General features: G+C 40.0%; 1 protein-coding gene across 1 annotated transcript; it reads left to right on the top strand.

Annotated features, from left to right (window-relative positions):
• Positions 1–5,567: 5,567 nt before the first annotated feature.
• On the top strand, positions 5,568–6,948 carry LOC308381025 (uncharacterized protein; the record flags this gene model as incomplete). The annotated part of the gene is made up of 5 exons (XM_080858518.1): positions 5,568–5,616; positions 5,770–5,892; positions 6,072–6,215; positions 6,405–6,519; positions 6,753–6,948. The coding sequence occupies 5 exons, from the start codon at positions 5,568–5,570 to the stop codon at positions 6,946–6,948; spliced, it is 627 nt and encodes a 208-aa protein (XP_080714644.1).
• Positions 6,949–12,171: the final 5,223 nt, after the last annotated feature.

Raw genomic sequence — 12,171 nt, forward strand, 5'->3', positions numbered from 1 at the left:
GCCTGCTCGTCCGTGTGTGTGTGTGTGTGTGTGTGTGTGTGTGTGTGTGTGTCTGTGTGTGTGTGTGTGTGCGTGTGTTTCCGTGCGTGCGTGCACAGGTATGCGTGGTTACGCGCTAAGTGGAGAGAGGGGAAGTGAGAGAGGAGCTATGTGCAGGCGCACAGGCGATAGATGTTATGTGCGTGAGAAGTGGTGCGCGTACGTCTGTGTGAGAGACGCCAATATAAATTGAAGGATGGGCACAACTTTAACTGAGTAGACTACAGACAAAGGATTCTTATCTCATGGGTAGAATAGGCCTTTAACTCAATACAATATATTTCAACAGTACTTAACTTGCGATGTGAACGTGTATATGTTCAGATGGTCAGTGGCGGTTCTGCATGGAACTACGCCCCGGGCGATATCCCCTCCGATATCCCCCCCTTTTCCAATTATAACAATATAAGTGAAAGAAAAAATGAAATGTATCAATTGCACAAATCCTTCAATAGAACATTTGAATAACACACTTAAGATAATTATTGCACACATAATTTACATTAATGTTAGCTAACCAGCCATCTGCAAGTTATGTTGTGCAAGTGCAACGCTTGCTAGTCTAGTGGTGTCAAAAGGAAATCTATGGTCTAACCAGCTAGCTATCGACCTGTTAATTATTAAGATTATACTAGTACTCTGTATGCTTTTCAATTGCACAACTCTTTCAATAGAGCATTTAAATAACACACTTTAGATAATCAATGCACACATCATGTGCATTAATGTTAGCTAACACCAGCTCTTTGCAAGTTATGTTGTGCAAGCACTCAACATGCATTATAGTTAGTTGAGTTTGCTAATAGTGGCTAATGGGATTTCGCTAACGCTTGCTAGTCTAGTGGTGTCAAAAGGAAATCTGTGGTCTAACCAGCTAGCTATCGACCTGCTAATTATTAAGATTATACTAGTACTCTGTATGCTGTTACATTATGTAGTTGTGGCTAGCGGGATTTCGCTAACACTTTAGCCTAGTGTCAGATGAATGAACATGTTCATACCCTATGGTCAAATCAGCTAGCTAACGCTAGCTAGCAAACAACTCAGTTGGTGCTCAACATTAGCTGGTTGCCTTACAGTAATAGAGTATTGGTTAAGCTACACTTGATAAAATAAAACACATTTTTACCTTGTCCACTCGAGCATCCTTCAATAGCTTTATCGATAATGTAAAAGACTACTCTGTTAAAGATGTATTACATTTCCCTCGGGATGAATAAAGTATCTATCTGACTATCTATCTATCTATCTATACTCTGCTCACTATTACCTTCACCAGTTGGATAAATTGATGCAGTTAGTGGTCTCCTTCCACCAATTAACCTTGCCCTTGGTGACCACATAATCGTTCTGTATTACCTATTTTTATAAGCCATTTCACACAATTCAGAAAAACAAAAAGTATAGGGTAATTATAATGTTTATTGGGAGACCCAGAGCTGAACTGCCCGCCGCCCCCTCTCTCTTTCTCTCTTTCACCCAGGATCGCGCTGCACCTTCTTAGCGAGCAGGTGCGCCTGCAGCTGCAGGGGGCGCCAATTTGCCAATTCCTCACGCAGTGATATGATATATGGAAATAGAAAAGGGCTTCGCGGCCCAGATTATTATTACTATTTTTTTAAGTGCTCGTGCCGCCCCTCACGTGTCATGAAAAAGTGCCGCCCCGGGCGGCTGCCCGGGTCGCCCGTGCCTAAAACCGCCACTGCAGATGGTGATGGTCCGTTGCACCCCCATCGGACTGGACCCCTTTTAAAGAGGGTGCGGCGATTCAGTTATCTGTGAATACGTCAAAAACCGTAGGGCTTAGGAGGACCACATTTGTTTTGTATGTTGGTCTTAAAGGCACCCAGTGCAACTTTCGAGGATTAAAAATAAACATTCAATTTCTAGTCTTTTTTACACGTAGTAAGTTTCAATAACTCCATACCATTACATACCGACATTCAAGCAGCAAAGATGAGACGTTGTTGTGTGGTGAGAACTGATAGAAAATCGAAAACAACAACAATCGCAGCCATTTTCTCTATTTTTTGTAACCTACAATCAATAAAGCAGGCTTCCAGTCAATGGAAAAATGGCTTTTCCCCACCGGCGATTGTTGTTGTTTACGATTTTCGTTCAGTTCTCACCACACAACGACGTCTCATCTTTGCTCCTTGAATGTCGATATGTAATGGTATGGAGTTATTGAAACTTACTACGTATAAAAAAGACTAGAAATTGAATGTTTATTTTTCATTGAATGTTTACATAAAGTTGCGCTGGGTGCCTTTAAGAGGCCACGTCAACCATTCCACTACCACTTATTTCATGTATAGCGCCACCTAGTTTCAAATGAAAAAGCAAAAATGGAGTGTTGTTATACATTTTAATTGTAAGTTGACAAGGTCAGAACTGCACGAAGTCGGAGGTGTGGGATCATTATGACACCTTCTGACTGCACATTAAGTTTCGTGGAATTCCGTGTACGCGGGGGCATGCAATAAATTGATTTATATGATTATACACCAACTGGCCTGTAGGTGGCGCGACACAGTTTTCTTCGAATATCCCGAGAACCGTAGGGCCTTGGAGGGCCAAATTGTTCTTGTGTGTTTGTGTTAAGGGGCCATGTCAACCCATACCATAACCAGTCATTACATGTATAGTGCCACCTCGATACAATTTTTAAAGCAAAATGTAGTTGTTTTAATCGAATATATAACAAAGTGCTCGAAAAATTACCAAATTTGCCAGGGACATCAAGCATATTACCGTCCATCTTCGGTAGAGTTTTTGTCCATGGATGAAGCAAAATGGCTCTGAAGCACCCCCTAGAACAGGGGTCGGCAATTACGTTTGGACACGGGCCAATTTTTTTTCAGACAATGGCATCGCGGGCCATAGCTTTTTTTGGGGGGGGGGGGGGTCTACTATTTAAATTATTATTTATTTTATTATATTAAAATAAAATAAACATCATCTAACTTTTAAAACGCATTTAATTTAATTCCAATAAAACGTTTATTTGCTTATGTTCGCTGTTTTTGCTGCATCCTGCTGCATCTCGTGTCTTCTCTCATGAAACAGGCGCTTGCCTAGCAACCTGCCGTATACAAATATTCTTTTAGATGACGTGTAAAAATGATTAGCAGAACATTGCTATGCTAGTTATCGATGCAAAATGTCGTTGTCGAAAGCCTTGAAAAGAAAAATTGATTCAGAATGCAGGACCTACAAAGAACCCTTTGAAGCTGGTTTATCTGTCGCCAACAAGTTGCGCAGCAAATTGTACGTTTTTGCACCCATGCCACTCAACAGCACGGCTACTTTTCTGTCGTTCTCTATTTCGTTTGCAACACAATACTGCTCAAGTCGTTCAATGTATGAAGCCCAGTCTTCCACAGTACTATCAAAACTGTCCATTTGCCCTACACATCCAGCCATCTTGTTACAATTTTTTTTTCTTTCAACTTACAGTAGCCAATGTCCAAGTTTTCTTCTTTTAGTAGTTTACTTTGTCACTCACTGTTTCGTTCATTCCATGCGTCCTGTTTCCCTCCTCCGGTCGTGGGTGACGATAGCTTCGCTGGTCCATTGATTCAGCTTAGCATCCACAGGGTAGGCAAAAACAGACGGTAAAAATGTCGACAATTTCTTTCTTCGTGATACTTTCACTGCACATATAGATTCAGTCCAGTCTCGTCGCCAATTGTTATGTTTCTACACTTATAACAAGATGAATAACCACGCAGGTGAATATAGATATAAACTCTTTACTGATAGTTTTAGTTGTACACAGGATCACTGTAAACGGTATTTTACGCAGTGCATTACTACACATAAAATAGGTCCTGTAACAAGTAGTTCCATGAACATAACAGAGACAGGACACTTTTGGGTTTTTTCTTTTTGCACAAGATTACGCGCACTCGCGTGCCAATACCGTTCCGACCTGTGCGTCATGGATAACTGCACAGATGTTCCACCTGTTGTTTTGTCACTTTAGGACTATCATCTATACCTCAATAAATGTTTCGAAATTGATGGGATTGCTGTATGCCTTTTTTTTTCTTTTAAAAAATATGGGGTTGAAAAAAAAAATAATATTTTTTTTTTTTTACATCAAATTAACGTCATCTCCCGGGCCAGACAGAATAGATGGCGGGCCGAAATTGGCCCGCGGGCCACTATTTGCCGACCACTGCCCTAGAACATTGCAAAAACCCCTGCGCATTGGGGTGATTTTGGCGTAGCTTGACGGAATTAGGTACACATCTTCATTATGCTTGGACGCAGTATGTCCGGCGGTCATATTTTGTAACGCTTTGCTTTTTTTTAGTTCAACAATACAGTCATACGTATATAAAAATACGACACAACCAACAGTAACCACATCAAAAGGTCAGAAAAGATCTCACTGCAACTTCTAAAAGGTCAACCACACTTATTTCGTAGCAAAACTTTGAAAACAAACCAGGGTTAACAAATGTACACTTTACAGTTGTGACCTATGTGTGTGGCTGTTTGTGGAGGCAAGGCTCCTGTGGTTGTGGTCTTCTTCTAGCTTACGTTGCCAGCTAGCTTCCTTCCTGCCCTCCCACTTATTTCCGGCTATTTGTTGACTTGTGCTTTAAGAATCAGATCTTGTGTTTCATCCTTGAGACTCACATTGGCAACATTTATTAAAGTGAAGCAAAAATACTCTGTATGTTGAATGCAGATAATTGAAAATGGTCTTTCTCTCGTGTGTTGTGTAGCTAGAGATGGAACTATATTTAGCCACTACTTTGGATGGTTGACTGGGTAAAAGAAAAGGGAACCTCAAGGGCCATTATTATGAATGCGTTACAGCTGAGAAGTGAATTCGAATAACTTACCTTTAAAAAAGTAATTAAAGAGTCTTTATTAAGTAAAGTCCAAAATATAGTGCTTTTTTTTTGTACTGCATGATGCCATGTGACAACAATATTCAAACTAATGTTCTAGGATGATTATTATGCTACTTAAATGTATGTTCAACAAAGATCAAAGATAAACAACAATAATTTATTGTTTTTTTTAATGAAAAAAGTGAACTAGTGGTATTAAACTCGGTATCTTTAAGAGGCCAAAATCATCTGAGGTGCCAGGGAGGGCACAAGTCAACAGTTTCACTTAGTTTGAGGTCATGTGAGTCAACACAGAAACTGAGTTAGCTGCATGCATCTGCACTCCTCGTCCCATTGAAATGGGTGGGTCTGAGCACCAATAGTAACTAACATCAAATGAATGCATGGATTAATGTGTTTGCGTTTCTTTCAGGTCACATTAAACATGAACGATTCCTGGAGCATTGTTATTGTGTAAATATGGCTCTGAGCAATCACTCTCATTTCACAAGGAAAAGTTGACTTTCATTTCAAAATGTTCACTTTCATTTCACAAGGAAAAGTTGACTTTCATTTCAGGTGGAGAAGTACACTTTCATTTTGACTGATGGACACTCCCATCAAAGCAGAGACAGATATAAAGGCAGAGACAGGTACGTTGAACAATTAAACGTCAAGATGTTGATAGAAGTAATTTTTGTTGCGATGTGCCTGCTTGTGTCTCAAGGTAAGAAAATAATGTCATCTGAAAATAAAGTAATCTGTTGAAATGAGACAGGGGCAAAAAACACTAATTCTTTGTTCATTTAGTTCATGTAGCACATTCAGTTGCTTTGGACGAAATAACTTCAATTTCAACTTAAACTTTAACCACCCCTAGCAAAAGGACTGAAGTGCACTACATGCGCTAGTGCGTCTGGACCTTGCAGTGGAGCCTCAGTGCAGTGTCCTGCAAGTGTTACTCACTCTTGTGCCAACATCACAGCAAGTACAACTGTTTTAGGTGAGAAAATGTACCCTTCACTTTGACGAACACTGACAGTTGAATTAATACATTTTTATGTAAAAAACATTCTACTGTAGAAGCTTAACTTCTTTGTGGTTTCTATCGGTCCAATTGGATTACGGGTTTGGGTTTTCCTCTTGACTACATCATTTTTGTTGTTGCTTGTTTGTTTGAAGGGGGTTCAACTTCTGAAGTAAATGTCAAAAGCTGCGTCCCATCTGCAGAATGTCGCGATGGTTCAATGAACTTAGGACTTGTAAGGGTCAGACTGAGCACTTTGTGCTGTAACAAAGACAACTGCAACCCCGGAAATCCTCCAGGTAATTTTTTTGTGCTGACGGAATCTAATGATGAATCTAATGTTCAGGAAGGAGGCTATTGGATCAATTTAGTGAATATTTAGTCATTTTCTTCTTAACCTAATGCCCAAATCAATTCTTCCTGCCCTGTTCGGGTAAAATAATAAAAATTCTACAAAGCTGAACATGAAAGCATGATTTAACTTTCAGCCCCAGTAGATGACATGGCCAATGGGAGGCAGTGTTTCACCTGTGAGTTGACGGACTGCTCAAAAATGCTTCAATGTGCCGGTGATGAGGATCACTGTCTCTCTGCAACAGGTGTGTATATTTGTAGCAGTGTGGTGTGTGCACTGTGCAGTACTATGTATTTTGAACAAAATGGCAAAATATATTTCTACACAGTAGAAGAGCATACCAGTCGAGGGTATGTAACACTGTAAGTGGAAAAGTATAACTTTAGCTATGTTATCTATTGCTATATTGTTATGTATTAATACATTATTGTTTTTAACTCTCTCTCCCTCTCTTCTGTTTTTCCCTTCCACCACAAGTTAGTGCAAATGGACAGAGCACAACCATTAAGGGCTGTGCTACCCAAAGTATGTGCCTTGGAGGGGCTTCACAGTCGCTGGGCTCTGTGTCTGGAGAACTGACCTGCTGTCAGGGGAATCTGTGCAACGGTGCCTGGAGTGCTACACACAGTGTCCTGTTCCTGCTGTGGCCCCTGGGCTCTGTTCTGCTCTTCCACTGAGCTGGCTTCATCTCAGGGTGACTCCTCTGCTTGGAGATGGGCTGCTATTTTCAACACAAACTTGTTAATGGCTGTTCTGGCAAATAAAAAAACATGTGTCAGCATGTGTTTATTTTCATTCAAACAACTACTAGACACGTATAAAGTAAGCTTTCTTTAATATTTAAATCCATTTAAAGAAAACAAGTGGTCCTTAAGAATTGTCTTCAATTCAAGATGAACATTTCAGGACACTCATCAAATCTTGCTAGGGCCTAGGTTGAAAAACTTAAAGTTTCCCTTTAATTAAAACAATAAAATAAACAATTGACGTATGGTGTGATTGGTCATGTTATGGGAACTTGGAACTCACCTAAATAATTAAATTACCAGTGAGAGAGAGAGAGTATGTGTGTGTGCGAATGTGTGTGTGTGTGTGTGTGTGTGTGTGTGTGTGTGTGTGTGTTTGTGTGTGTGTTTGTGTGTGTGTGTGTGTGTGTGTGTGTGTGTGTGTGTGTGTGTGTGTGTGTGTGTGTGTGTATAAAAAAAACGCCATTGCAGAGAGAAGTAGGACTGCAGTTGCAATCATCCTTTGAAGTGTTGAAGTGTTGTACCATTGATGATTCCTGTAATAAAACTAACTATTTCCCTCGTCTACCTTAATCACACTGATTCCAAACATTCATTTGCCTTAACATAGCCACACAAACCAACACTCACACTTTACGCTTCACATAGGCTCATCCTGTGTTCGCATACACACATGCACGCGGAACTATGGTGACTGAACAAAGGAAAACACACCCACATTCTTTCTGGTGTGCACCCAACAGCGAAAACTGGAGCACACAAGCTCTCACACACATACACACACACACACACACACACACACACACACACACACACACACACACACACACACACACACACACACACACTCCCACACACATAAACACACACACACTCCTTTATTTAATTTGCTAGACAGATTCAGTTAGATGACATATTGTGTGTTATGTCTGATCATTGTGTTAATAAATGTTTGGATGATATTCCCTGGTCTATTTATGAAGGCTGCCAACCTCTTCTATTCAGAACGCCAAAGACCTTCAACCTTGCAATTTATAAGGTCACTTTGGTTGTAGTAATGAATTGTATTATTAATCAGAGTTCCAAATTGATAGTTTAACATATTTTATGAGACTGATATATTACATTAAAACTGACTTGTGACTGATCTTTATCTTGACCACTGTGGTGGACACTACACTTTGTGTGGCGCCCCCATGTGTTCAACTTAATTGATCAGCTGATGTGTTGAATGGTTGATGCCCGTCTAATCGGGTGAGATTACCAACATATTGGTGCTGTTGTCAGGTTAATACCAATTTTATCTTGGTGGCCCTCATGAAAACAGTATTTCTATTCATGCGCAATTGCACCCACGTTTATCTGGCGCCCTGTAGGTGAAACCGGGGTTGTTAGTTTAATTAAATCAGTCTCATAAAATGTAATAATCATTACATTTTTTATTTAATATTTTATAATTAAATTACTAAAAGAATGGAAAGCTCTAGTTGTACCAGTATGCTACAGTCTAAGTATGGTATCACAATACTGTCGTACTACAATATCACTACAAAGTCTATAACACTTCATGGAACAACCAGAGAAGTGAAGGCAATTGGAGTACTTGGTTGGCGGAAAATGGCTTTCAGTGGAATATTGGAACAACAACAGACAAGACAATTGTCTAAATAAGCAATTTATTAAAGGTAACAGACAGTAATTAATGGCTAATACTAATATCACATAAACAACTGAGTATAACAATGAAACCAGGCACAAAGTGGAGTTGGGATTACAGAGGAGGGGCATGAAAGCCTGCTCGTCCGTGTGTGTGTGTGTGTGTGTGTGTGTGTCTGTGTGTGTGTGTGTGTGTGTGCGTGTGTTTCCGTGCGTGCGTGCACAGGTATGCGTGGTTACGCGCTAAGTGGAGAGAGGGGAAGTGAGAGAGGAGCTATGTGCAGGCGCACAGGCGATAGATGTTATGTGCGTGAGAAGTGGTGCGCGTACGTCTGTGTGAGAGACGCCAATATAAATTGAAGGATGGGCACAACTTTAACTGAGTAGACTACAGACAAAGGATTCTTATCTCATGGGTAGAATAGGCCTTTAACTCAATACAATATATTTCAACAGTACTTAACTTGCGATGTGAACGTGTATATGTTCAGATGGTGATGGTCCGTTGCACCCCCATCGGACTGGACCCCTTTTAAAGAGGGTGCGGCGATTCAGTTATCTGTGAATACGTCGAAAACCGTAGGGCTTAGGAGGACCACATTTGTTTTGTATGTTGGTCTTAAAGGCACCCAGTGCAACTTTCGAGGATTAAAAATAAACATTCAATTTCTAGTCTTTTTTACACGTAGTAAGTTTCAATAACTCCATACCATTACATACCGACATTCAAGCAGCAAAGATGAGACGTTGTTGTGTGGTGAGAACTGATAGAAAATCGAAAACAACAACAATCGCAGCCATTTTCTCTATTTTTTGTAACCTACAATAAATAAAGCAGGCTTCCAGTCAATGGAAAAATGGCTCTTCCCCACCGGCGATTGTTGTTGTTTACGATTTTCGTTCAGTTCTCACCACACAACGACGTCTCATCTTTGCTCCTTGAATGTCGATATGTAATGGTATGGAGTTATTGAAACTTACTACGTGTAAAAAAGACTAGAAATTGAATGTTTATTTTTCATTGAATGTTTACATAAAGCTGCGCTGGGTGCCTTTAAGAGGCCACGTCAACCATTCCACTACCACTTATTTCATGTATAGCGCCACCTAGTTTCAAATGAAAAAGCAAAAATGGAGTGTTGTTAAACATTTCAATTGTAAGTTGACAAGGTCAGAACTGCACGAAATCGGAGGTGTGGGATCATTATGACACCTTCTGACTGCACGTTAAGTTTCGTGGAATTCCGTTCACGCGGGGGCATGCAATAAATTGATTTATATGATTATACACCAACTGGCCTGTAGGTGGCGCGACACAGTTTTCTTCGAATATCCCGAGAACCGTAGGGCCTTGGAGGGCCAAATTGTTCTTGTGTGTTTGTGTTAAGGGGCCATGTCAACCCATACCATAACCAGTCATTACATGTATAGTGCCACCTAGATAAAAATTAAAAAGCAAAATGTAGTTGTTTTAATCGAATATATAACAAAGTGCTCGGAAAATTACCAAATTTGCCAGGGACATCAAGCATATTACCGTCCATCTCCTAGAGTTTTTGTCCATGGATGAAGCAAAATGGCTCTGAAGCACCCCCTAGAACATTGCAAAAACCCCTGCGCATTGGGGTTATTTTGGCGTAGCTTGACGGAATTCGGTACACATCTTCATTATGCTTGGACGCACCAAAAAGTCTATTGATGCCATGGTGGCAGGTCCACAGGAAGTCGGCCATTTTGAGTGGAAGCTGCGTTTTGACGGCGTTTGCACACCTCGTATCTGATCGAACTCCTCCGACAGCTTTAATGGTAACGCCTTGAAATGTGGTCCGGCTACTCTTCAGCCATGGGCGACTAAAAGTTATATTGGATTTTCTCATTAGTCGGAAGGTGTGGGCGTGGCAGACCCTCAAACTTTGCCAACTTGTAAGTGCTTGCCACAAAACACAAAGTCTCATATAACTCAATCGCATATAGGTCAAAGTGCTTGAAAAATTACCAAATTTGCCAGGGACATCAAGCCTGTAACCGTCCATCTTCAGTAGAGTTTTTGTCCATGGATGGAGCAAAATGGCTCTGTAGCGCCCCCTAGAACATTGCAAAAAACCTGTACATATGCCTGTACATATGCCTGACTGATATCACCTATAGCGCCACCTGTTGGTGGTTGGAAACTTCACTTTGTTTCCACACCTCTTTATGTGACCTGTTTTAACAAACTACATTGCAAAAGAAAAATATACCAAAACAATCCACAAAAAAGTAGAACACAAAACTTTACATCACCATATCATCAAAATCTATCACAAATAATTCCTTTAATACATAATAATTAAACACAAACCAATGTACACACACAAAACACATAAAAACACACAAACACACTGACAACCATGACTCATTCTGTGTTAAAACCTACTGAACAGTATGTCCGGCGGTCATATTTTGTAACGCTTTGCTTTTTTTTAATTCAACAATACAGTCATACGTATATAAAAATACGACACAACCAACAGTAACCACATCAAAAGGTCAGAAAAGATCTCACTGCAACTTCTAAAAGGTCAACCACACTTATTTCGTAGCAAAACTTTGAAAACAAACCAGGGTTAAAAAATGTACACTTTACAGTTGTGACCTATGTGTGTGGCTGTTTGTGGAGGCAAGGCTCCTGTGGTTGTGGTCTTCTTCTAGCTTACGTTGCCAGCTAGCTTCCTTCCTGCCCTCCCACTTATTTTCGGCTATTTGTTGACTTGTGCTTTAAGAATCAGATCTTGTGTTTCATCCTTGAGACTCACATTGGCAACATTTATTAAAGTGAAGCAAAAATACTCTGTATGTTGAATGCAGATAATTGAAAATGGTCTTTCTCTCGTGTGTTGTGTAGCTAGAGATGAAACTATTTTTAGCCACTACTTTGGATGGTTGACTGGGTAAAAGAAAAGGGAACCTCAAGGGCCATTATTATGAATGCGTTACAGCTGAGAAGTGAATTTGAATAACTTACCTTTAAAAAAGTAATTAAAGAGTCTTTATTAAGTAAACTTCTCAACAAGTCCAAAATATAGTTTTTTTTTTGTACTGCGTGATGCCATGTGACAACAATATTCAAACTAATGTTCTAGGATGATTATTATGCTACTCAAATGTATGTTCAACAAAGATCAAAGATAAACAACAATAATTTATTGTTGGATTTTTTTTTATGAAAAAAGGGAACTAGTGGTATTAAACTCTGTATCTTTAAGAGGCCAAAAACATCTGAGGTGCCAGGGAGGGCACAAGTAAACAGTTTCACTTAGTTTGAGGTCATGTAAGTCAACAGCGAAACTGAGTCAGCTGCATGTATCTGCACTCCTCTTCACATTGAAATTGGTCGGTCTGAGCACCAGTAACCAACATCAAATGAATACAATGTTAATGTGGAGAATGGAGAAGTACACTTGCATTTGACTGATGGACACTCCCATCAATGCAGAGACCAATATAAAGGCAGAGACA

This window comes from Sprattus sprattus (assembly GCF_963457725.1).
Source record: "Sprattus sprattus genome assembly, chromosome: 19".
Classification (NCBI taxonomy): Eukaryota; Metazoa; Chordata; class Actinopteri; order Clupeiformes; family Clupeidae; genus Sprattus; species Sprattus sprattus.